Genomic DNA, 27,947 nt, shown 5'->3' on the forward strand with positions numbered 1-27,947 from the left:
GGCTATGGAAAAGTGAATTAGTAGTCTCTAACCTAAAAAATAAAGCAGGAAGTGAAATTGTTATTGTAATTGTCAATTGTTTTGAAATGTGCTCTGTCAAACAATAGAATTGATATTATACTATGAGTGCTATTTACTCAAGAGCTTTCGACCATTTTTCCGACGATATAGATGATGCGCCTTACTCAGATCCGGAGGTAGAAACTAGAATCTCGTTGTCAATGTCATCGTTTTTAATCAAAACACATCTATTTTTTCACTAGTCCATATATATCGCCCCATATATATGTATTTATACAGACGCAAGGAGACATTCTACGAATTATGAGGCATTAAATTTTAATATTAAATTCTTATATACTGTATTGCTGAAGTCACTTTTTGTAACGGTTGGAATTCAAATCGGTCTCAACATTTTTAAATGATTGGCAGCTTGGAGTCTGAGATTTTGATGGTCCTCTGCTGGTACCAAGCAGTTTTATTTTAACCGTAGATTGGTTTTCTCTGTTCAGGAAGTAGTTTCACCAGGACAAGAGTATTATGGTGACTTATCTTGATCAGTGTTGAAACCCTGACTGACTGATTTCCGATGGGTTGCAATGTGGTTTCAAACTGTGCACCAATCATTTGCCTTTGTGTTTACAATACTGTATGTCATCATTTATAAAACAACCTGTCTGTGTATTTTAGCAATATCTTAAGTATCTACAAATTTTACATCAACAATTTTTCACTACAGTTGAAATTCGGTGTTGATCTCTGATATCTCGAAAATCATTGTCTGGTTATGTCGAACATCTTCCTGGTTCTGAATTTATTCCTCTCTGTTTCTGTTTAAAACAAATTCTGCTAATGTCGTCTTTATCTATTTGCTATATCAAAGCCGTATTTTAGTCCCTGCAGTTTTACACATTTCCATTTTACTTTTAGTGTTGTTTTTTTCCTTTTTGGCGGCAGAAATTTGGCCCTACGAGTTCGCATGAGAAAGTTGTTTTCTGGAGGACCATTGACTTCTTAACATTTTACAATTGTAGCAATATTGTGCCATTCATGAATATGTTGATCGGTTTGTTAAAGCTGCACTCTCACAGATATAACCATATTTTACAACTTTTTTATTTTTTGTCTTGGAAAGAGCAAATTTTTGCATAAATATCTGCAAACCAATGATAGAAAATTGCTGACAAAATATCAGGTCATATATTATTACATTTCCGTTCGAAAATTTATGTTTTATGGCTTAAACCATTACTAACGGTTTAAGAAAAATGCATAAAACATAAATTGGTAAGTGCAAATTATTTAATTTATTCATATACTGTATGTACAGTATGTATTTAATGAAGAGAAATTTATTGCTCAAAAAAATGCCATTTGAGTCCACTGTTCAGTTGAAAAACCTCAAAGAATTAAACCTGACACAGACTATCAGATAGAGCTAGTTTTGGGTGTACTTATGTATGATGGACTTAAAATTGAAAGAGTTTTTCATAAAAAAATGGGTTAGGGTTAGGGTTAGGTATTATGTCACCATTACCTCATATATATTTTTGTTTTGGCGAAAATTCTCATTAAAATGTTTAAAGGATCACAGCATTTCTTAATTTTGGTGTGACCTGGGCTTAAGAAACAGGTGCCTGGTTTTTTTTTATTAAAGTATTGAAACAATTGCATGAACTTTATCTTGGTCTGCGTATGAAGTATAGTTCTTTGTAAATCATAATGCAACACAATAGCAACAGTAACAGTACATTAATCTATTATATTCTGTTGTACACAGCACCAACCTGGTATGCTGGGACCAGGAGGGGGAGGGAGACACAACCTAGAGTGTGGCGATGATGAGGCGGAGTATAACGACCCAGAGGCTGCCCAATACATTGACTTTGATGACCAATTTCAGTAAGTTGAAAAGATGTTTTTGACTATTGGTTACACCCTTAATATGTATGTTCAATCAGATTTATTTCCTTCACAAATTCATTAAACAGAAGATAAAGTAAAAAAAAAATACACTTATCATAATTATGTATTATGAACTTTAGTATAAAAAGTCAATTGTTTTTGAAATGTACAATCGTATACTGACATAATTATGCCCCCCTTCGAAGAAGAGGGATATATTGCTTTGCACATGTTGGTGGGTCGGTCAGTCGGTCGGTAGGTCGGTAGACCAAAGCTTGTCCCAGTGATAACTCAACAATTCCTAGACGTATGGTCTTCAAACTTGACATGAAGGTTGGGCATGACCAGTAGATGACCCCTATTGATTTTAGGCCTCATCGGGTCAAAGGTCAGGGTCACAGTGACCTTGAATGGTAAAAGGTTGTCCGAGTGATAACTCTACAATGCCTGCACCCATGACCCTCATACTTGACTTGGAGGTTGGGCCTGGCCAATAGATGACCCCTATTGTTTTAAGGGGTCATCACGCCAAAGGTCAAGGTCAAAGTGACCTTGAATGGTAAAAGGTTGTCCGAGTGATAACTCTACAATGCCTGCACCCATGGCCCTCATACATGTACTTGACTTGGAGGTTGGGCCTGACCAATAGATGACCCCTATTGTTTTTATGCCCCCACAAAGTGGCGGCATATAGGGTTGCCCTTGTCTGTACGTACGTCTGTCTGTCTGTACGTACGTATGTCCCGAAGATTGTTTCCGATCTAATTCTTGAAAACCGTTAGTCCAATCCTCACCAAACTTTAAACACATGTTTGTGACCATAATATCTTGATCAAGTTCGATAGTCATGGAAATCACTTTAGTCATTTAGGAGTTACGGCCCTTTTTTGCCAAAAATACTTCAAAAATATATGTTTCCAATCTAATTCTTGAAAAGTATGTGTCCAATCCTCACCAAACTTTACATACATGATTGTGACCATAATATCTTGATCAAGTTCGATAGCCATGGAAATCGCTTTTGTCATTTAGGAGTTACGGCCCTTTATTTGCAAAAAAAGACTTGAAAAATACGTCCCGAAGATTGTTTCCGATCTAATTCTTGAAAACTGTTTGTCCAATCCTCACCAAACTTTTAACACATGTTTGTGACCATAATACCTTGATCAAGTTCGATAGCCATGGAAATCGCTTTAATCATTTAGGAGTTAGGGCCCTTTATTTCCCAACAATACTTAAAAAATATCTTATCCGATCTAATTTTTGAAAAGGATTTGCCCTTGTTGGGGGTCATCTTGCCAAAGGTCAAGGTCAAAGTGACCTTGAATGGTAAAAGGTGGTCTGTGTGATAACTCGACAATGCCTGCACTCATGGCTCTCAAACTGAATTTTGGGGTTGGCCCTGACCAGTAGATAAACCCTATTGTTTTTGGGGGTCATCGGGCCAAAGGTCAAGGTCACAGTGACCTTGAATTGTAAAAGGTTGTCCGAGTGATAACTCGACAATGCCTGCACCAATGGCCCTCAAACTTGACATGGAGGTTGGGCCTGACCAGTAGATGGCCCCTATTGATTTTAGGGGTCATTGGGCCAAAGGTAAATGTCACAGTGACCGTGAATGATAAAAGGTTGTCCGAGTGATAACTCAACAATGCCTGCACCTATGGCCCTCAAACTTGACTTGGAGGTTGGGCCTGACCAGTAAATGACCCGTATTGATTTAAGGGGTCAAAGATCAAGGTCACAGTGACCTTGAAAGCAAACTCAACAATTCCTGGACCTATGGTCATCAAACTTGACATGAAGGTTGCGCCTGACTTGTAGATGGCCCCTATTGATTTTAAGGGTCATTGGGCCAAAGGTCAAGGTCACAGTGACCTTTAATGATAAAAGGTTGTCCGAGTGATAACTCAACAATGCCTGCATCCATGGCCCTCAAACTTGACTTGGAGGTTGGGCCTGACCAGTAGATGACCCCTATTGATTTTAGGGGTCAAGGTCACAGTGACCTTGAAAGCAAACTCGACAATTCCTGGACCTATGGTCATCAAACTTTACATGAAGGTTGGGCTACCAGTAGATGACCCCTCTTGACTTTGGGGGTCATCGGGCCAAGGTCAAGGTCAAAGTAACCTTTAACGCAAAAAAGTCATCGGGACAAAGGTCAAGTTAACTGTGACCTTGAATGCGAAAATGTTTTGAGTGATAACTTGACAATGCCTTCACCCATGGCCCTCAAACTTGACTTGGAGTTGTGTCTGACCTGTAGATGACCCCTTCTGATTTAAGGTGCATAATGTTTAACAAACATCTCTTGTTATTAATGATATTTGGTAGGGATGCAAACGAATATTCCAATATTCGATCAAACGTTTGGTATTAGAATGTCAAAATGTTTACGAATATTAAAAAAAAAAAGTTCAATAAAGAGAATAAAACAACACTGATGTTGTTTATAAAGTTTGTTTATCTTGTTTTTACAACGATTGGCAGCTAATGCCAGAGGTGTGAATGTGATGACTAAACACGCATCGTGAGTCATTTAGGGACATATCGCCGGGTACTATAAAAAAGTCCCCCTACTTTTACAATAACTAGCAAGACCGCCCGGTGAGCTCAATTGGTAGAGCGTAGGACTCGGAATCGGACAACCCAGGTTCGATTCCCGGACGGACCAGGTCACTTCTGTTGTAATTGGTTATGAAATCCTTTCTACGACCATTCGCACTACGCCACTGCCCCTGGCATGTACAGAAGTTGTCAATATCAAATAGAGACTGATCATCTTACGGAAAGACCCTCTAATGGCGCCAAACACTGTTTGACTAGGAATCCAGCTAATTTCACATTGCTTACAAAAGGCAGCGGAATTGAATCATTCGATTTGTTGCTTGTCTGTTTATAGTGTTGCCTTTTTCTTCCTGAAAATGGAGAATTTCAAAGACTCATTTTGGGAAAATCAGGGTCTGCGCCGCGTACTGGCTACGACAAAGTAAGGTTAAAATGCCCCGGCTATTACTTTAGCGAATAATAGTAGTAGTTTACTACATCGGTAATCAAATATTCGACCGAAAGAATTACCGAATATTCGAATATCAGTTTTGCCATTCGTTTGCATCCCTAATATTTGGTATTAAAAAAAACTGTATCAAGAATAGTTTGCTGTACAAAGTATTATTCAGTGTTCTAACTTTGAGCATGTAATTTCAGGGGTCATCCAGCTGGCACAGAAAAAGTTCAGAGACGACCACATGTTCAGGTTTGTACTTTTGGAACTTAAAGCATCATATGGGTGACCTTAAGCATCATATGAGTGGCCTAAAGTGTCATATAAGTGTCCTCAAGTATTAAAATCAGTGCCATGAAGCGCAATATGAATGTTCTTAAGCATCAAATGAGTGTCTTAAAGCATCAAATGGGTGTCCTTAAGCATTATATGAGTATCCTAAAGCATCATATGAGTGCCATTAACCATCATATGGGTGTCCTTAAGCATTATATGAGTATCCTAAAGCATCATATGAGTGCCATTAAGCATCAAATGGGTGTCCTTAAGCATTATATGAGTATCCTAAAGCATCATATGAGTGCCATTAAGCATCATATGGGTGTCCTTAAGCATTATATGTATGAGTGCCATTAAGCATCAAATGAGTGTCCTTAAGCATCATATGAGTATCCTAAAGCATTACAGGAGTGTCCTAAAGCGCCATATGAATGTCCTTAAGCATCAAATGAGTGTCCTTAAGCATCATATGAGTATCCTAAAGCATTACAGGAGTGTCCTAAAGCGCCATATGAATGTCCTTAAGCATGATTTGTGTGTTCTTAAGCATCAAATGAGTGTCCTTAAGCATCATATGAGTATCCTAAAGCATTACAGGAGTGTCCTAAAGCGCCATATGAGTGTCCTTAAGCATCAAATGAGTGTCCTTAAGCATCATATGAGTATCCTAAAGCATTACAGGAGTGTCCTTAAGCGCCATATGAGTGTCCTTAAGCATCAAATGAGTCTCTTTAAGCATCATATGAGTATCCTAAAGCATGACAGGAGTGTCCTCAAGCGCCATATGAGTGTCCTTAAGCATCAAATGAGTCTCCTTAAGCATCATATGAGTATCCTAAAGCATTACAGGAGTGTCCTAAAGCGCCATATGAGTGTCCTTAAGCATCAAATGAGTGTCCTTAAGCATCATATGAGTATCCTAAAGCATTACAGGAGTGTCCTTAAGCGCCATATGAGTGTCCTTAAGCATCAAATGAGTGTCCTTAAGCATCATATGAGTATCCAAAAGCATTACAGGAGTGTCCTAAAGTGCCATATGAATGTCCTTAAGCATGATTTGTGTGTCCTTAAGCATCAAATGAGTGTCCTTAAGCATCATATGAGTATCCTAAAGCATTACAGGAGTGTCCTAAAGCGCCATATGAGTGTCCTTAAGCATCAAATGAGTCTCCTTAAGCATCATATGAGTATCCTAAAGTATTACAGGAGTGTCCTAAAGCGCCATATGAGTGTCCTTAAGCATGATTTGTGTGTCCTTAAGCATCAAATGAGTGTCCTTTAGCATTTTATGGGTGTCCTAAAGCATCATATTGGTGTCCTAAAGCATCATATGAGTGTCCTTTAGCTTATTATGGGTGTCCTGGAGCATCGTGTGGGTGTCCTAAAGCATCATTGGGGGGTCCTAAAGCATCATATGAGTGTACTTTAGCATCTTATAAGTGTCTTTTATCATATTATGTGTGTCCTTTTTTCCTAAATATCTTATGAGTGTCCGTAAGCTTCATATGGGTGTCCTAAAGCATCACATTGGTGTCCTAAAACATCATAAGGGTGTCCTAAAGCATCATTTATGGGTGTCCAACCCATCATATGCTAAACCATCATATTAAGTAACTACTAAGCATATTCTATAACTAAGACATTTACACATACTAGTATGCAACACTACCAAAACAAAAGAACATTAATTTAAAGCTGCACTCTCACAGCTATACCATTTTTACAACTTTTTTATGTTTTGTCTTGGAAAGAGCAACTTTTTGCGTAAATATCTGCAAACCAATGATATAAGATTGCTGATAAAAAATCAGATCGTAGATTTTCATAATTCCGTTCGAAAATTTATGTTTTATGGCTTAAACCATTACTAACGGTTTAAGAAAAATGCATAAAACATCAATTTTTGAACTAAAATGTAAAAATCTGCGATCTAATTTTTGTCAGCAGTCTTATATAACTGGTTTCCATGGATTTTCTAAAAGATTGGCTCGTTTCAAGACAAAAAATAAAAAGGTTGTCAAAACATTCAAACTGTGAGAGTGCAGCATTATAACTAGGAATGGCAACTAGTACCCGAGTACTTGATCAATCATCCGAGTGTACCTGAGTATCAAATCACTACTCCAGTACTGGAAAAAATTATTATTTTTTTATAAAATTCACCAAATTCACAATTAACAGGCGTCAGTATCAGATATTTCGTGTTCCAAGCCGACAATTTACGGCCCCTCTAATCCCCGCTGTGTACACAATTGATCCTAATAAATTATTTGACAGTTGTTGTTATGTTGCAAACTGTCAACAAAGGGCCCTAATTTGCAAATAGCACTGATGTCAAATAGCGAAGTTTTGATAGCGGTACATCTTCTACAGAATTGTTATGTTTACCAATAAATGTATTTTCACTAAACAATGGACGTTAGCGAGCGAATTAGTAATGACCGTTACGTACAATGTTTCCTGCATGGGCGTATTTTCTGCAATGATTATCACATTTGATTGGTGGATATCTTTTCTTGAAAAAATGAATATAAATGAGGAAAGGAACAATATTTCAGTATAAAAAACTGTCATTTTGAATAGTATTTCATAGAGTTAACAACAGAACAATTTATAAATAATTTTCATTTATCATAATTCTGAATGTTGTTCATTATTGAGTGTAGTCTCGATCATCTAGACGCTCAAATATGATTCGAGTTTACTTTCCATTTATATTGTAGAACGTATTTAGGTATAATATGAAATGAAAACGACAAATTAAAAGCATGAAGCAATATTTGTTTTCTTTTTATTGATTTCTCTGTTAAGGTTCATAATGAAAGTCTTATTTAAAGATGAAATTGGTCAATATTACGACCAATGCACAATGTACATGACCGATACATGCATACACGAAGTTGTCTTTCCCGAAAACCAAATCAAGTTATCCGAGTACTCGATCAAAAGATTGTCCGAGTACTCGAGTACCAGTTTTACTACTTGTTGCCATCCCTAATTAATGATAACAGGTTACATTGAAGAGTTAAGATTAGCAGCAATGTAAAGCAATAGTAGCTTATTGAACTATGTAAGTGTTATTTAAAACAACACACGGAACACTTGCATTTTGGTCCTGACCAGGTGTTATGAGATCTTTAAATTTGTCTGCATGTCTAAATACTTCTTGTAGGTTGTTCCACACCTGGGCAGCTTCAAAATGAAATGAGTTCTTGCCATGGGTGGAAGTTCTTACCCTATATAGGAATGTTAACTGTGTTTGCATATTACCCTGAAACTGTATGCAGGTGTTTTATTAAATTTAACAAGATCATGTGAATATTCTGATGAAATACAAAGTAAGCACTTAAAACTTTCAATAGCAATTGTTTTAATACTTAACCATAATATGAATGTCCTATATCATGGTAGGAGTGTCCTTTTAAGAATCAAGTGCCTCTAAAGTTTCTCAATCTGTGAGTCAACTTTGCGGGAAGGGGTTTTATTCTGATTTGGAACAAATGGAGGACTTATCAAAAGTGTTTTCATAGACAACTTAAATCAATGATTATACTGATATTTTTTTTATCATATTTTTCTACAGTTTATATATAAACATACTGTGATAAGTGCATATATCTATTTATGTATCATTGGATTTATTAATTGTACCAATGGCAACAATGACAAAAATCGGTACGCGAGTACTCAGATAAATTTCAGAAAAGACATGTTCATGTACCCTGTAAGTCGGTCATTGTAATATTGGCCATTTTCATCTGTGTTTTTCATCCTTAAATAAGTATTGACTTATGTACTACATCAGAAATATCAATATATTGAAAAACAAAATATTGTTTCATTCTTTTAATTTGAAGGTTTGTCCTTCCTATTGCTTTTTATAAATAAATATCTCACACTACTTATATAGATCATGTGTAATAATAAATAATATACATGTAAAAAAATATAATGTTGTGGAATCAGCATATGACCAACTCTCGATGATAATAAACTGAGCAAAAATCATGCTCGATGGAAGCTTCAGTCTTATAAAAAACACTTTCATCTTTTGCTCGGGCTCCTCTGGGGCTTCGTTTGAGTTGTTTCAGATTCATGTTTCAACAGATGGTTGAGCATGCTTGTAGTGTCACCATTAAAGGTTGACTCTACACCACATAGTGTACATTTTCATGTCTTGCTGTCAACTGATATATTGGCTTGACTCTATGAAATACTATCCAAGTACAAATTTCCTTCATACTGTATGATTTTTCTTTATTTCATTAATATTGATATTTATCAATTAAAGACATCCTCCAATCAATAGTGATGATCATTGCAAAAATATGCCCATTATCAAATCAAAGTTCATAATTATTCCAATGGTACATAAAATAGATATATGTGTATTATTTGGTGAAAAATCTCTTAATTGGTTGGTAAACAATAGGATTATGTGGGGTATGTAACGCTATCGCAAATTTGCTATTTGACATCAGTGCAAGTTTTGGCCCTTAGTTGACAATTTGTATAATCTTGCAACAACTGTCGTTAAACTTGATGCATGAGTTAACTCCCATGAAAATGGATATAACTTATTTGTAATACAAATTATTAAAATCATTCTTTTCCATTTTAATGAAGTTAAAATAAATAAAGCCAACTTGCAAAACATGTCTGATCCACCTGTCTAGACCGGTAAAATCTGAGTTGGACTGGTGGGAGTTTGACTGGTGGGAGTTTGACTGGTCTGAGTTGTACTGGTCTAAGTGGGACTTGTCTGAGTGGAACTAGTCTGAGTTGGACTGGTCGAAGTTGGACTGGTCGGAGTTGGACTGGTCTGAGTGGGTCTGGTCTGATTTGGACTAATCTGAGTTGGACTGGTCTGAGTGGGTCTGGTCTGAGTTGGACTGGTCTGAGTTGGACTGGTCTGAGTGGGACTGGCCAGAGTTGGACTTGTCTGAGTTGGACTGGTGGATTGGGACTGTCCAGAGTTTGACTGGTCTGAGTGGGTCTGGTCTGAGTTTGACTGGTCTGAGTGGGACTGGTCTGAGTGGGTCTGGTCTGAGTGGGTCTGGTCTGAGTGGGACTGGTCTGACTGAGTTGGATTGGTCTGAGTGGGACTGGCCAGAGTTGGACTTGTCTGAGTTTGACTGGTCTGAGTTGGACTGGTCAGATTGGGACTGGCCAGAGTTTGACTGGTCTGAGTGGGTCTGGTCTGAATTGGTCTGGTCTGAGTGGGACTGGTCTGAGTGGGTCTGGTCTGAATTGGTCTGGTCTGAGTGGGACTGGTCTGAGTGGGACTGGTTGGAGTTGGACTGGCTGGAGTTGGACTGGTCTGAATAGGACTGGTCAGAGTTGGACTGCCTGGAGTTAGACTGGTCTGAGTGGGACTGGTCTGAGTTGGACTGGTCTGAGTGGGACTGGTCTGAGTTGGACTGGTCTAAGTTGGACTGGTTGGAGTTGAATTGGCTGGAGTGGGACTGGTCTGAGTGGGACTGGTTGGAGATGGACTGGTCGGAGTTGGACTGGTCCGAGTCGGACTGGTCTGAGTGGAACTGGTGGGAGTTGGACTGGTGGGAGTTTGACTGGTGGGAGTTTGACTGATGGGAGTTTGACTGGTCTGAGTTGTACTGGTCTGAGTGGGACTTGTCTGAGTGAGCTTAGTCAGAGTTGGACTGGTCTGAGTTGGACTGGTCAGAGTTGGACTGGTCGGAGTTGGAATGGTCGGACTTGTACTGGTCGGAGTCGGACTGGTCAGAGTCAGACTTGTCTGAGTTGGACTGGTCTGAGTTGGACTGGTCAAAGAATATTATGTGTGAAAAATGTAAACTAGTAATTTAGGAAAGAGAAATATAACAGAATAAGGTATTTATCACTTATATATTATATAAATATCTATATATAATTATAATTGTATTTTCATTAGTGAATATATTGTAAAATGAAGTATGTGTGTTTAAAACACAATGTTAAACTTAATGATTTTTAACTAATGTCCTTTGTAATATTCTTCTATAAGGCCAGAGTTTTTTTATCTTTAGATTTACGGGAGATTTTTCAAAAAGTTGTGTAAGGAGGAGGAAATAAAAATAAAAATAAAATGCATAAAATGTCCCAAAGGAGAAATAAATAAAAATAAAACGGATTTTTCTCCGATTTTTTTTAATTTTTTAAATCTTCTTATATCATGAAGACAAAACACACCTTACTTGTGTCAGCTATTTCATAGGCTGAAAAAAGGGTGATAGATCACCATAAAGTTTCAAAAGCATAATTAAAAGATCCTTTTGATGACTGAAAATATTGACCTCAACACTGCGAGTTCAAGCGCTCATTGAAATTAATTGTATATATTTGTTCGAATGCATCTATGCATATGAGGTGCATATATTATCAACCCATGGATTTTATGAAACATGTCAGTGTAATAAAGAAGTTTAAATGGCCAATTCTAACCTTTTGCCCACAATATAAGCATATCCTTTCCATTGTGAAGTAATCAAACATTGAACACAGTTTCAGACACGGTATAATAAGGAGGTCAAATGTGTTTTTCTGTCTTTAACGAAATAGCACCGTGACAATTTTAAATTGTAAATTATTTACTGTGATGTGGTTTTTATATAGCAAATATAACCAAAAAAAGTGGAAGCCCCGATGGAAATTCCTCTTCACTTCAAAGTTTGACAGGGCTTACGGATACACAGACAGTCAAAATCTACATTTATGTACTTTACCAAAGAAAATTCGGGAGCATTAAGATAAATTTTACAAGTGTTATATGTTTCAAAAAACCAGGTCTAAGAACTGATTTTAGAATCAGTCCTGAAAAACATCCTTCTAATTCCAGGAAGCTATGCCGGTTCGCAATAAGCAACGGATAAGTTTGACTTCTTGCACTGACTGCCAGATATCTTATGTTCAGATTGTTTTCTGTTTTATCGGAAACACACAGTATGTTATTTTTACATCATTTTCAGTATTCTATAACGATTTAAATTCTAAATCATTATTAAACTAATTAACAACTACGAATATCACGATACCTTGTGTTTTTCTCTTCAAATATGTCATCGTGAAGCAGTGTGTTCAATGCTCCCCAGAGTCAAATTCAGAAAAAATATCCATTTTGACTATGATGAACACGATATCATTTTGCAGTTTGTGTTTGTCAGAAGCTATACATTTTTGCGCTGTAATCCAATTCATCTTTGTTAATATACGACGTGCGCCAACGACTTTTAATAGACAATACAACCCACGAATTTTTGTCTCCTTATTTTGACCGGAAGTTTCGCAATTATTCCACGAAACGCGAACAACATACTGAATCTACAAAAAAAAAAAACACAATAAACACGCTCTAAGTTCACCACGGTTTGATTTAAATAATGAAACATAAACATCGGAATGTTTTTGTAGTAAAACATTTCTATATAGCTGCAGAATTTGTGAGAAATAAGGGGTATGACAAAAAGTACTTTCACTTTTGACAGGACGTTGTTATGGTAACGGGTACCTGTTCTGTTTCCCCGCGTATTTCCGACTGGTTTACGTGGTTTGTGCAGTAAAAAGACCGATAATGAATGACAATTGGTACCCCAGTTGGTTCTGAGATATGGGTTATAGAACACTAATTTTATTTTATTTTCCATATTTTCTCCACATTGGAGCAACGTTCGTCGGAAAAAATAAAAATAAAACTACGAAAATGAATTTTATTTTTATTTGGGTTTTGCAATATTTAGGTACGGCGCTCCCGTAAATCTAAAGATATAAAAACTCTGGCCTAACTATACACCAGGAAGTTTTATACACATGTTTCATTAGTCAACAATGTCAAGAGAACAAGGATATAAACTTTTTTTCCCAAAACAAAAAATAATCACAACATGTGCATCAAATGCTTGGAAATTAACAAATATTGGTAGCATTTTCCATGGCTAAAAATGATGAAACAGGCCATTCACAGATTTGTAAGTTTACAACTGAAATTGGAAGTACAGATATTTTCATTATTTTTTAATGTTCATGTTTCTTCTATTCTATGTTTGCTGATTATTTATTTTCCTGGTATGAGTTTGAATACACAAAATGTTAAGGATATATGTTCATATTATGTTTTGTTTGCAAATTTTACTAAAAAATATATAAAAAATCTTATTTTTTTGTATTTTGTTGTAAAATGACTTTTATACTTATTCTTAAAAATTTCATTATTAATAACTTAATACTCATTACTGCAACTTAAGGACACCATGTAATAGTCTATACAAATGAAAGTTAATAATTTAAAAGATGGATATTATGTTCATATCTTTCAGAGGGCAGTTTCACTTGAGGAGGAGTACTCCCAGCCCTCAGATCGCCTGTCTAGGCCTCCCCAGACTCGAAACTCATCTCAAGACTACACAGAGCCCTACCATACACAAGGTCAGTATTTTAAACAGACAAAGTTTCTTGATTCCTTTCATGCTTCATTTGTCTTACTGGCATTTTTTTCTTTCATTATGCCATGTTGTAGGGGAACTGGTAAAGCAGGAAGAATGTCTTACTGGCATTATGTCATGTTGCAGGGGGACTGGTAAAGTGGGAAGAATGTCTTACTAGCATTATGGCATGTTGCAGGGTGAGTTGTGATTCGGGAGGAATGTTTTACTGGCATTATGTCATGTTGCAGGGGGGCTGGTAAAGCGAGGGAATGTTTTACTAGCATTATGTCATGTTGCAGGGGGACTGGTAAAGTGGGAAGAATGTCTTACTAGCATTATGTCATGTTGGAGAGGGAATGGTAAAGTGGGAAGAATGTCTTTCTGGCATTATATCATGTTGCAGGGAGAGTGGTAAATTGGGAGGCACATCTTACTAGCATTATGGCATGTCGCAGGGTGAGTGGTGATTCGGGAAGAATGTCTTACTGGCATTATGTCATGTTGCAGGGAGAGTGCTGAATCGGGAGGAATTTCTTACTGGCATTGTTTCATGTGGGGCAAGAATGTCTTCAGTTATATGCAGTTATGGCGCAGGGCCATATCTAACTTGCATTATACTTCCAGCAAGATATAGGAGCTGCGTTTGCCGCTTCACGACATGTCTCAAAAATCTGTCTTATGTTACTCAAAAATATTTCATCTACACACATGAAACTTCATAGGCTGTTGACCAACATTCCTGTGAATGGAGCTACATGCAACACACCATTGTCTGACCATTTATATTAAGTTATTTTTGTCACGTTCCACTTGGGCTAACAAGTGGTGGCCCTTGACTTAGCTAAAATTGGTCTGAAAATTATTGTGTTGCATAAAGCACCAGAAGTATCGCATATACACTCATTAAACTTCATATGAATGTATGGCAGCATGTGACATTGTGCACCTGACATTTCTGTCATATTTCACTTTGGTTGAAAAAAGTTATGGCCCGTTTTTAGTAAAAATGGTCAGAAAATAATGTGTTCCATGTAGCTCAATTTACAGGAATGTTGATGAGCATGAGAAATTGAGCGTCTGTGATTTCTCTCACATATCACTCCTTTATTCAACTACTTGACATTTAACCACACCTGTGTCCATGGGCAACTATGATTGCTTTCGTTTTCATGTTTGCAAGAGGAGTGGTGAAGCAAGAAGAATGTCTTACTGGGATTATATTTCTGTTGCAGGAGGCCAAGTGGATCAAAATGAATGTCTTATTTGCATAATTTGTATGTTGCAGGTGTGTGACAAAGCGGAAAGCATGTTTTACTCTAATTATTTTAATGTTGCAGGGGAGTTGTGAAGCGAGAAAATGTTTTACTCTAATTATTTTAATGTTGCAGTGGAGTTGTGAAGCGAGAAAATGTTTTACTCTAATTATTTTAATGTTGCAGGGGAGTTGTGAAGCGAGAAAATGTATTACTCTAATTATTTTAATGTTGCAGGGGAGTTGTGAAGTGAGAAAATGTATTACTCTAATTATTTTAATGTTGCAGGGGAGTTGTGAAGCGAGAAAATGTATTACTCTAATTATTTTAATGTTGCAGGGGAGTTGTGAAGTGAGAAAATGTATTACTCTAATTATTTTAATGTTGCAGGGGAATGGTGAAGTGAGAAGCATGTTTTACTCTTATAATTTTCCTTTTGCAGAGAAGAGGTTAAGTGGGAAGCATGTCTTCTTGGAATTATTTTCATGTTACAAAGGGAGTGATGAAGTGGGAAGCATGTCTTTTTGGCTTTATTGTCAGATTGCAATGGTTGTTGTGAAGGGGGAAGTATGTCTTCCTGGCATTATTGTCAGATTGCAAGGGGTATTGGTGAAGTGGGAAGCATGTCTTTCTGGCATTATTGTCAGATTGCAAGAGTTGTAGTGAATGGGGAAGTATGTCTTTCTGGCATTATTGTCATATTGCAAGGGCAGTGGTGAAGAGGTAAGCATGTCTTTCTGGCATTATTGTCATGTTGCAAGGGGAGAAGTGAAGTGGGAAGCATGTTTTTTCTGGCATTATTGTCAGATTGCAGCAGGTGTGGTGAAGAGGGAAGTATTTCTATCTAGTTTTATTTTACGTTAGATAGGGTGTGGTGAAGTCATGTTTTATTGGCATTTCAGGGGGATTGGTGAAGCGGGAAGCACAGGCACCAAAATTGCCTGTAGAAGATATTTATGAGCTGGCAAAGAATGTTCATGATCCACATGAGCAACAAAACACTGCAGGTATATCAACTGATAATACTGTAATTATTGTTGTAGTTTTAACAAAAAAATATCATGTTTTGTTTGTAGATAGCCAGTGGAGGAAATAGCAAGATCAAGAAATAAGTGTTTCCCAGTCGGGAAACTTAATTTAATTTATTGCCAAATCGGGATACGCCCATTTTCCCTAAAAATTGTCATGTGTCAAGGTTAAAATTATATACTCTTCAATAACCCTGAATTTTCAGTTGTATCCACAGGCGAGTGGTCAAAGCAACTGTTTAAAAATTGTAGCGTCATTGTAGAACGAGTTCAAGTCAGGCTTTCACAAGAATACTTTTTGAAAATAGCATTAGTATAAGTGTTTGTGCATATTTCCGCACTTGTACCTTTCGCAACCAATAAAAGTGCATGACTCATTACTTATTCTTGATTGCGAGATTTCCCAGCCTATTTGCTAACAAAACATCATGTGCAGAAGGATATTGTTCTGTACTGGAAAGATAGATTTAAAATCCTACCATTTGTTTTTTCTTTAAAATTTCCTCATTCTTGAGAACTCTCAAAAGAAAGCACTTATTTCCTAATTGAGAAGCAAAACAAATCAAGCAGTGAATACAGCCATTCAGTGCTTCCGGATCAGGTGATGGAGCAGTTTGGTATTGCTAATATTGCTACTGAATGATTTCAGAAAAGGAGCATATGTTTGACCACATGATCTCAAGTATTGGGAATTAAAATAAAATCTGAACTGTAAGACCTATCTTTCTAGTATACAACTGTGATCTTACATTGTATGTAGACTATATTATAACCTTAAGCAAATGACAATTTTGCTAAGATATATGGAAAAAGGTCATTTTGATCCCATATCAGGCAATACATTGACAAAAGGTTAAACTGACTGGAAATGACTTCTGATAGCCAATAGCTAATATGAGTCACATTTAAATATGTTTATTGAAAACAATACAGTAACTGATGTCCTTTTGCCACAAGAAAGTGGATGTGGTGGCGTTCAAAACCACCAACTTCTTTGGGAGATACAGATATTTATACCACTATACTACTCTCACTTTCCACTTTCATATTCTTATTGTGCAATGAAAAATATCAAATTGTTATTTGACTGTTTGAAATAGCAAAATAGAATGTCACTGATAAATCTCACACCTCTAACAAGAATGAAGCAACGCCATTGGTCCGGTACTGGTCACACAGTGACCACATTTTTTTCGATATTTTGTCACTAATCTTTATATTGATCGAAAATAGGGTCAATTTCCAATGAAACATTTCCCGTCGCTAATAATGTTAACAGATTGTAAATGACATGATAAAAACATTGCAGGGCTAGTAAGCAGCTCACACCTGATATGGTTTTCTGTGCCCCATATATCCCATAGGGTCTAACCTCATAACAGGTTTCTAAGGATAGGGCACAGGTTGCTTAGAAAAGGGCACAGGTTGCTAAGGAAAGGGCACAGGTACAGGTTGTTAAGGAAAGGGCACAGGTTTCTAAGTAAAGGGCACAGGTTGCTAAGAAAAAGGGCATAGGTTGCTAAGGAAAGGGTACATTATATCAGGCTGAATGGAATTTGGAACATTTTGAATTTGACAGACCCTGTTGGGAATCGGTTCCAGTTTGACTATGGATAATCGGCTCCATTAAAGTAACCGATTATCAATCGTACCATCAGATTTTTACAATACCTTTATTGTATGTTTTATTCTTGTACAATAAAATGTAATCCTTAACTATGCTTATGTGATATGTAGTTTTGAGGTTATTTAGTGCTGTTTTTGATTTCAGGCATATTGTTAATTATAGTAACTGAACACTTCCTAATGTATAAATGAACTTAATGAAGAAGATTGGCAGCAATTGACCAGATGCAAATAACAAGAGGAAAGAAGAAAAACATCTCGCTGGTAGAATAGATGGTCAATTTAGACCAAGTCCAATTGATTGTCACAAATTTCAGGCCCAACCAATCATTTTGTATTATAATCGATTATCGGAACATCACTAACTCATATTATTTATATATAAGTTTACCGTAAAACAAAACAAAGGAAATATTTAATAATCTAAGCATTTCTTTCCCTGAAGGCAGAAGGGTACACATGCTGGTCATAATAAGGTCCTAAAGGTTCTACCAAAACAAATAAGGACAGGGTGCTTCTCCCTTCCAGATGTCTTTAGCTAAAACCATAATAATATGTCAAATGTTGTACATTTTATCATCAATGAATGAAATTGGACAATCATATTTGAAAAGTTTTGTGATAATTGACCATTGCTGTTTTAGTGCTAATTTTGTCAGATGTTTGGCGCTCATCAATTAGTAATGGATTATGTATATTTGATCTTCAGAACATCAGTAACTACTAGCTACATGTATTATTTAAATACATCAAGTGGTTTTGTCACATTGTCATGATCGACATGGTTAAAAATGGGTTAAAACTTAGGTATTGAGCTTACTAGAATGAAATGTAAAGATGTTGATATTATTTTTATGACAAAAGTATTTTTTTAATTACTTAATTATAATTCAAGAATTTAGTTAATTGTAATATTCAAAATATATTTGTCCTTATACAATAAATGCCTGATAAAAGGCTGTTAATTACGTCAGGATATGAATGTACAAACTTAATTGTAAATACACTGATGAAAAGACACTGATTTCAAAATAAAACAATTGGTATCAGTGTGAACGCCTTTGTTTTGTTCCCAGTTTCCTGTGTACTGTAATTAAGTGTAAATATAGGTTTCCTGTTTATGCCCTTTTTAAATTCTTCAGTCAGTGTTTTTTGGTATTCAAAATATAGGCACTGAAGTAGTGTGTTGAATTGAACAATCAATCTGATGCATTTAGTGGAAAGAATTTTGCAAGAAATCTTCCTGTTTTTTTCAAGTACTGTTATTTTCTGTTAGACATTAGTCCCACGATTTTGTAATTCAGATATTTTGAATGGCTTTATGATTTGGTACAATAAATGTTTAACAGATACCTTGAAGAAATGTGAACAATCATGAAAGTTACTGTACAATAAGGAAGTCTTTTGACAAGGATTTAAAATGTTACCAACTATTTCTAGACTTTGAAATGTTGAGATTATGTTATAGTTCCTTCGAGTTTCAGGTAAAATGGTTGGAATTGGTATTTATAGGCTCATAAATGTTCAATTTGTTAAATAAGCGAATGACTTTAAGTTAAATAACTTAGTCTTATGTTTGTTTCAGGGTGCTATGGCGATGGTCAGTATAACAAGCTGGGCCAATTGATGGGGCAAATGCAGGGAGTTAATATCACCTCTAGTACACACATGTCGGAGAGTTATGACCACCTTAATTCCTGGTCACACAACAGCACAGCACAGGTAACCCCGGGGTCTCCAGGCCAAGGATCCAAGCCCCAGGCCCGGACGGGGTCAAGTGGGGCTGATGATGTCTTCACATCGCCAGGACCTCCCCATATTCCTCCGAATTATGAGGAGCCTTGGGACTCTGAAATAGGTCAGAAACGATTTCATAGGATAGTTGGTAGAGCAGAAAAGCAGCATGAGAGACGACAATCAAATGAATCTTCTGCTCCCAGTCAAGTGCTTAAACAACAAACAAATATGGATACTAGAAATGAAAGTGCACCGAAAAGAACTCCGCCAACTAGACCACCACCCACAGTTTCAGACAGAAACCAAAGGAGTAGACATGCTGAAGGAAATGTGTATGAAACTGCATGGGTCGGCATGTCAGCAGGACAAAACCAGGGACAATCCAGTGTCAGTGCTAGCCAAAGCGAGGTGAAACCCACTATCCGCCCATCCCTACCCCCGGGCACTCTTCCGTCCAACTATGAGGATGCGTGGGACCTTCCCGAGAAGCAGAAGGAATTTGAGGCTAAACTCCAGCTGGCGAGAAAGAAACGTGAATCAGAAGGCCAGATACATGTACAGGATACCAAGGAGGAGGGGGCTGGGAATGAGAGCCGGTTTTCACGAAAATCTGGGGCAGGTATTAGAAAACCATCTTCAAGCAAGGTCACATCTCCAACGCGTGAGTAGCCACAGATTTTGCTGTATAGAGTTGTGGATATATTTGGAAGTTTATAGAAGTGCTAGACTTATCAATGTCTATTTTTATTTCCAAACACTTTCAGTAACAATATACTTATAACTTTGTAACAACTCTGCGTTAAGTTAAAAGAAATGAACTTTGTTCGAGACTGTGAGTCTGAACTTTGTACTTAAGTACTTTGAACTTGAACTTAAGATTTTAATTATGTGACAGGGCTTTCAAACTGAGGGGTTTGTCATGATCTGTTTCTGCTACCAAACAAAGCATACCGGGTACCTTATTTAGTAAATAGTGAAATCAATTTTCGTCGGAGATTTAGAATGCATTTACGGTAAATAATACAGAGACAATTTATTCTAGCTGGTTAATACCAGTAAAGGTCAGAACCAGTGTAGTGTGTTTACAAACTTGAAAGATGTCGGATAGCTGTAGGATAAGAATTTTCACAAGGGGTGTGACAGCTGGTTACCGGTAAAGGTCAGAACTAGCATAGTGTATTCATAAAGAGGTATGACAGCTGGCTACCATTAATGGTCAGAACAAGCATAGTGTATTCATTAAGGGGTATGACAGCTGGCTACCAGTAAAGGTTAGAACAAGCATAGTGTATTCACAAAGGGGTATGACAGCTGGTTACCAGTAATGGTCAGAACAAGCATAGTTTATTCATGAAGACGTAATATAGCTGGATACCAGTAAAGGTCTGAACAAACAGGGCATATATGTTCTAGTCTAGTTTTCATAGGATTTGCATGTCCACGAATGAATAATACAATACTTTACAGAAACCCCCTGAAATGGAAATGTGAGGGCAACCAGCCCCCTGTTTGTGCATATTAATTGTAATACATGTAGCAGTGTATATACTGTATAAAGTTAAAAATATATAAGTATATGAAATGAGTTGCAAAGTTGAGTTAAAACCATAACAAATGGAAGTATTGTCAAGTTTTTGTTCCCAAGATGTCAAAGTTTTCAGAGATAGTTTCCACCTTTTACCTTGGCACAATTTTGAGATTTTTAGAAGGAAATCACTGCTCTAAAATGTACTTTTATGTACCAAAACATATGTTCATGCTGTATGTGTGCAGAAGGTCACACGGGCAAATTCCATGAAGCACAGTAGCACGCACTCCTGCAAGAATACCAAATGAACGAATGAAAATATGAGATCAATCCTAAATAATTATGATTGAAAATAAGTTAAAGTGTATTTGTGTATTTATTGTTTAAAAAGGGTTATCAACAACATACGTTTGCATAGAAGAATTTTATTTTGAAATAAACTAATGACTTCTTAACCTTGCGAGTTTTACAATATGAACGTCAAGTTTTCTCTTTACAAAAGACAAAGGCAAATGCCGATATTGAATTTTGAGCTATGGTCAAAATGTTACTTAAAATGAATACAAACAATGTATCTTGATTTACAGTTACCTTGTAGCCATTACATTTCTCTATCCATGTTTTGTATTATCTCCAGTCCCGCCCACAGAGATGCGCAGGGTGGACAGTTGCCAAGCCATGTACGCTCTGGCTGAGAAGGTGGACATGTACATTCCACTTAAGGAACAAGTGTAAGTTAGATAATAAATGTTAATTCATTATTGAGCACAATTCTTTGTTGAATACAGCTTTTCCCTGGCTTGGGTAAGGGTGTAAGGGAGGGGTAGGGGAGGGAATGGATAAGTGAAGGTAGGAGTGTAGGTGAGGGGTACAGGTGAGGGTAAGGGGGGGTGGGTGATTTTGTAGGGGGAGGGAAGTTTCTGCCGTTGCATTTGTATGCTGCTGACTTAAAGAAATTACACATACTCGTACTCACAGTTTTTCCATTACATTTTGAACTGTGTTTTTTTGTGATGAATTGTAACAGGGCAGAAAAAGGCAAGGCAAAAAATTAAGATATATATACCACTATATCTTGCCTTTTGCATATTTGTTTGTGTTTATTTACTCGTCAAGCCTATGATTTTGTATAAGTGATGAATTATGTAATCTATTATCATATAAATAATATATAGAGTAAAACATTTAGAGAAACCCCTGTGGTCTTCTCCAAGTTATACAACAAAATATCAGTTGAATACTAGGGGAGTGTCAGATATCTTAACTTGTTAATTCTAATAAAGCTGCAGTTTTCCATTTTTAGTCCGGCAGTTTCTTCGGTGATCAGACGTCCGCTTTATATTTCAAACTAAAAGTGGTTTTGGTTTCATATCTGTACAGCTTTCTAGAAAAATGTTTTGTATTTGAGTAAATTCAATAAAATTTTATCCTAACATGATATAAAATACATTAGCAGAAACAATTTCTTTTGTAGATTTTACCATGGTCGACTGAAGCGCAGCGAGGCAGAGCGTATGTTGAACGTTTTTAAGGAAGGGAGCTACCTCGTTAGATGTAGTGAGACGAGTCGCAACGACTACTCACTCACACTCAAGTATGTACATGTTACTCACTCCCTCTCAAGATACACATAGTTCTCCATAAATAAAGATGCCAGTATTTTATATATGCTGACTGACCCTTTATTTAATGTACATATATAATGTGAGAATTTTAGAAAATATCTTTTCAAAACTTTGTTTGTATTTAACAGTTTCAATGTAAAGAAATTGTTCCAAGGATAATGCTGTAATGCTGCCATTTATCAATAAAGATTAGGCATATAGATAAGATATTTGCCCTTGTCCATCCATGCGTCCGTTTGTGCCTTCCATCCATAAGTCTTACGCAAGCTTGTGTCACTCAAAATTCCCAAACTATTACATCTACAGTCAAATGACCTTGGTTAAATGTCTTTTAGGTGAGGAAGTTTTGCACCTGGGGTTTCGTTTCCTGTTGCAAATAGTAAAACCGAGCTGTGACTCAAAACTCCAAAACTGTATTACCTAGAGTCATGACAGTTTAGGGGAATGTTATTGTGGTGATGAATTTGTGCACCTTGATTTTGTTTCCTGCTGTACTAAGTAAACCAGGGTTATCACACTTCATTAACCAAAATTTTCATTTCTAGACTTATGTCACTCAAAACACCAAAACTAGATGATCTAGAGTCTTGAAATGTTAGGGGATTGTTAATGGGGGAATAAAGTTTTGCACCAGGGTTTCGTTTCCTGTTGCACTTAGTAAAACCAGGTTTATCTCACTCAAAACACCAAAACTATATTACCTAGAGCCATGAAACTTTTGTGGAATGTTATAGGGGTGATTAAGTTGTATAAGCTTAGTATATCCAGAATTATGGCCATTGAATATGCGAAAATTGGCCCTTTTTTTTACTTGTTTAACTTGTGTCTCTCATAACTTCAAAATTATTAGTCATACACTCATGAGATCTTTCAGGAAGGTATTTGATGTTCTAAAGTTGTGAAACTCATAATTTTGATGCACATTTATGGAGAATGGACAAAATAATGGCCTTTTCCATTATGGCAAATGCAGAATATGGGGGCATTTGTGTCCTATGGACACATTTGTAGTTCAAATATTTCATTCCTGCTTTTAATGGCGAGTCTTTTTTAAACAAATAACCTGGCTTGGAATCTTACTCTACTTTTCAGAATTAAATTGTTTGTGTTTTTTTCATTTAAATTTCGGACGTTGCTTAATATTCAACTGAATTCATACGTTCGCTGAGAATATGGTCCTATTGACCTCACCTTTAATGATATATGACATGGAAAAAATAGAATAGTCATAATAATTCAAAATTTGATGTAAAATATATTTTCCTCTTGCACATCAAACATAAATATCCAATAAATATGGAAACTTCTAAATTGTCTCAAATCTATGATTCATAAAAAAATTGCGTTTTATCATGAACACTCACTGTCATATGCAATAATAAAACAATACACTGGTTAGCATTTCCATAAATAACTTCTGATGTAAGAAAGTTGTTTAGAAAACTGCTTAAAGGCAGGTAGGCTTTGAAAAAAGATGAAGTGTTATTCTAATTCAAAAGTAAGAAGGTGTTCCGAATATTTTCAAGTGCAAAGAACTGTATTAAAAACACCCAATAATACATTGCCTGTATCAATTACGGACCCACCTTTGTTCAACACTCGAGAATTACAAAGAGCAACAACTTATTAAATTAAATGATGCAATTTAAATTGAGTTACCTCCCTCGCGATGAAAGAATTTCTGACCTTTTTATTTGAAAAGTTATTTTTTGTTAATACTGCTGGTACTACATCTTAAATTGATCTTCAACTAAAATGATTTCTGATAAATAATTGTGTTCAACACTTTTCTTCACTAAAAATAGTACCAACAAATTGATACCTACTGTTGTCTGTTGCAGGAAATTTAAAACCCCTTCCATCGCCTCATGTAAATACTGTAAGAGTGTGTGTGATGACTTCATCCCCCGCATGATGCGGTGAATGTTGACTTAGGAGTAGGCATTTTGTTTATGAAAGGAACAAGCTCAGTACACTATTTATGTCTTGCTTTAAATTGTATAATGTTCTCCTTTTAAAGAGTTTAGGGACTTTTAAATACTATTTTTACTTTGAAAACCACTTTTAAACTTGTAACTTGGCTACATGAAATGAGATTCTCAATGCTTTAATTATTCCCCCCCCCCCCCCCCCCCTTTGGAGAAGCAGGATTATATTGCTTTGCACATGACGGTCATTACCTTGTCCGACTCAAATTTAGATTACACTTGGGCCTAAGGTCCTCAAACTTGGCAGGGAGGTTATGATCAGCAGATGTCCCATATGGATTTTGATGTATGTAGGTCAAACTTGGAGGGATGTTGATCATAAACTTAAATAACCCCACATACATTAAATGTAAAATGACTAGTAGGCTGTCATTAGGGGAGCATATTATGTTTCTTGTGCTCTAATTATAGCCATCCGTCAATCAAGGCCCAATCAGATTCATTGGTACTGTGATTGTGACAGCAGTTGTTTTGAAAAATTTGGGCTGTTGTGCATTTTGAGAGGTTATAAAAGAGACTAATAACTCTCTAAACTCTACTTGACAGGGGCTGGAACAGTATTCCGATGCACATGAAGATAACACGGCAGATTGATGGCACATATATACTTGGGGAGCACAGCCCTCCATTCAAAACCATACCGGAGATGGTCGACTACTACACTAGACACGAGCTTCCTGTGCAGAATGCCCAGAGAATCTGCCTTCTCTACCCTATCCCCAGCTAGCTACATGTTTATTTAACTATGCACAACTTTTCAAACCTTCATGTATAAACAATTGTCCTGAACTGTTGTTTTGTTGGCTACATTAAACTCCCTCAAAACATAAAAACTTACAGTTAAAAGCATGAATTTTGGGTAAATTGATGATTTAACTTTTGAATTTTATATGCAGCTGGACTGTGGCAAGTAATTTTTTGTTATAAAAATGTTTAAGTTGTAAAGAAATTAAGCGTACTTTATAGAAAATATGTATACTGCAGATTTCAAACTGTACTGCCTTTCAGATTTATTACCTGGTAACGTGATAGCATTTTAATGGCATTTAAATTGCCAACACAAATCACACAAGCCAAACTGACTTAGAGGGTAAAACATGCAGATTTATTATGTAGAGCATAATTACATACCAAATGTCATTTTAACAATTTATTGTGCCTGTTTTCCTAAGTGCTGTCGTTTTTGATGTGTCATAAAATTATATTGTTGTAATATTTGACTGGGACCAATGATACAATATGCAGGAAATGTCATAGTTAATAAATGTGTTTATATGTTTTTTATGTCAACAGTTGCATTTACTTAGTTATCTGAATGAGTGTTTGCATTTGAAACAGTCCATATTTTAGAACGTTAAGAAACATACCTCTCATAGACCAACATTTAGGCATACATACACACACAAGCTAGTACATGCATTTAAAGAAATGGACAAGATGAGAACAATGGTGTTTTTTTGACATCATATGCAAGTGAAGTCATAAAGTGTGTATATTTTTGTCTTGTGACTACCATTACTAATGATGTAACCAATGAAGCTATAGCTTAAATACTCCATGAATGTATAGAGTGAATAATAGGCAAGTGACCTGGATGGGGAAGTTTATCGGGCAAGGCATAGAAATTCTATTTATCCTGTGACATATATGCTTCATATGAAATACATCATTTCAACAAACCATCTGTTTGATAATTATTTTTCTTTTGTAAATTATGTTTATAATACTCAGCATGCCAAAGAAAATAGTTGGCAAAAAGTTAGATGTTAGATGTTTAATCGTCAAAATTATTATTATTTACTTGGTTCAGTAGAATTCCATGTCACTTTTTTCAACTGCTCCCAAGGCCATGAATTGAGCAATTGGCATTTTTAAACAACACTACAAAATAACATTTTGTTGACAAAATTAGCATGGAAAAATAATAGACACATTACTTATACACAAGTATCCTTAAAGTGTTGATAGATAACACATCATATGTCCAGCTTACTCCTTTAAATATCAGTTTTCTCAACCTTTGCCTATAACAGGCCTATAGCACGCGAGAGGATAAAAGAACAACTTATGCATATATATATATATATATATAAATAATGTCGACACAATGAAAGTTATACAAGTTCATGAAAAATATCTTATAAGTTATATTATGATTAAGCTACATCAATTTAATTTTTGTTCGTCAGATTTTGGCGAAGAAAAATTGCAAGTAGGCGAAAAAAATCCATTTTTCAAATTGTATTTTTAAGGCGAAACCAATGTCATATATTTCATGTTTTGAGATGTTTGTTGCAAGATGGCTTCATTAAATGTGATGTTGCTGTTTAGTATTGTTACTTCTGTGAAAAATAAGGGTGATCGCTATTTATATATATTTTTTTGTCAATTTCGGAAAAATTGGTGGAGTTCATCTATTATTGCAACATATTGTTTGCCATGCCATTTTTTCTGTAGAAGCCTTTCAGCTCCTTGCAAAATACAAATGATTGCATTTCTGGATTGGACAGCAAACGATGATGACCTGTTCGTTGAAAATACTGTGTATTGACCCAGTGTATTAGTGTAGAAAGAACGCCAAATAATTGTGATATTTGTAGAAATAATGATACTTACATAACTGTATAGTCTAGATAATTACTAATATGACATTATGTGTATGCTTTTAATGATTTCATAGCACTGTTAATACATATTTTTTAGATTTTATATAACAATAAATGCTTTAAATTTGTTTTAATGACAATGTATGTTCAAGTGTTTTTTCAGTTTTCAATGTATCCCTTTGTAGTATGTAGAGAATAGTTAATTGTGTTCTTTGTCAGTATTTCATGTATATGAAGTCCACTGATTGGTTTCAGATATGTTAGTGATACTTTTAGACATCAGTGATTGTAGTGCAGGACTGTATTTTCGTTGCCGTTGAACCAGTCAGCTCTAAACCAATAATCTCTCTGGTTTAACTAAGGCTTTATTGTAGCTGCTTTTTTTTTCAACATTGATGTTTAAACCCACTAAGTTCAGCTGCGGAGATATGTTTTTTTGACATTATACCACTTGAAATAGATGTTTTTTCATGTTCATGTTTTACTATAGAAACCTATAAAAAGTTTAGTTATGTTGGCTTATGCGTTCTTGTTTTAAATGTTAAAAAGCATTTATAAGTGTTATATTTTATGTATTATTCTGCATAATTTACTCCTTAGTACTTTAATATATATAGATTAGAGCATGTTCTTGCTCCTTGTTTATATGTGTTTGCGTGTCTATCTTTTTACTAGTATATATGTGTATTATCTTATAAAAATCACAAGACAGACTAAAATTAATTGAAGTAAGAGTTCTTTCTTGTTCCTTGTTTAAATGTTTGCTTACTTATCTTTTTACTTGTACATGTATTATAAGTACCATCCGTTCAATACATGTGAATGTATATCCTCTTCAGGTAAATATACTCTATCTTTACTCTTTATTTTAATTGTTGATTACTAATTATATTCTGTTAAATAAAATATTAAATGCCATATCTGTCTTTATTTATCCGTAATTCAAAA

General features: G+C 35.8%; 1 protein-coding gene across 4 annotated transcripts; it reads left to right on the forward strand.

Moving 5' to 3' along the window:
- The first annotated feature begins 21 nt into the window (after positions 1 to 21).
- On the forward strand, positions 22 to 27,917 carry LOC128227608 (uncharacterized). 4 transcript variants are annotated; one of them, XM_052938306.1, is made up of 9 exons: positions 22 to 197; positions 1,781 to 1,902; positions 5,116 to 5,164; positions 13,501 to 13,609; positions 15,764 to 15,868; positions 19,101 to 19,913; positions 21,418 to 21,511; positions 22,255 to 22,374; positions 24,940 to 27,917. In XM_052938306.1, the coding sequence occupies exons 1-9, from the start codon at positions 123 to 125 to the stop codon at positions 25,118 to 25,120; spliced, it is 1,668 nt and encodes a 555-aa protein (XP_052794266.1). In that variant the 5' UTR covers positions 22 to 122; the 3' UTR covers positions 25,121 to 27,917. The 4 variants fall into 4 exon arrangements, with proteins under 4 accessions (XP_052794266.1, XP_052794269.1, XP_052794270.1 ...); XM_052938309.1 differs by lacking the exons at positions 22 to 197; positions 1,781 to 1,902; positions 5,116 to 5,164 and adding an exon at positions 8,667 to 8,709; XM_052938310.1 differs by lacking the exons at positions 22 to 197; positions 1,781 to 1,902; positions 5,116 to 5,164 and adding an exon at positions 8,732 to 8,915.
- Positions 27,918 to 27,947: the final 30 nt, after the last annotated feature.

The sequence above is a fragment of the Mya arenaria genome, chromosome 3, assembly GCF_026914265.1.
Source record: "Mya arenaria isolate MELC-2E11 chromosome 3, ASM2691426v1".
In the NCBI taxonomy this organism is placed as follows: Eukaryota; Metazoa; Mollusca; class Bivalvia; order Myida; family Myidae; genus Mya; species Mya arenaria.

Excerpts from the sequence above, each read along its gene's own strand:
- LOC128227608 (XM_052938306.1), top strand. The coding sequence starts at position 123 with ATGAGTGCTATTTACTCAAGAGCTTTCGACCATTTTTCCGACGATATA. Across the intron at positions 198-1,780 it reads CGCCTTACTCAGATCCGGAG|CACCAACCTGGTATGCTGGG; the intron begins GTAGAAACTAGA and ends TGTTGTACACAG. Across the intron at positions 13,610-15,763 it reads AGAGCCCTACCATACACAAG|GGGGATTGGTGAAGCGGGAA; the intron begins GTCAGTATTTTA and ends TTGGCATTTCAG.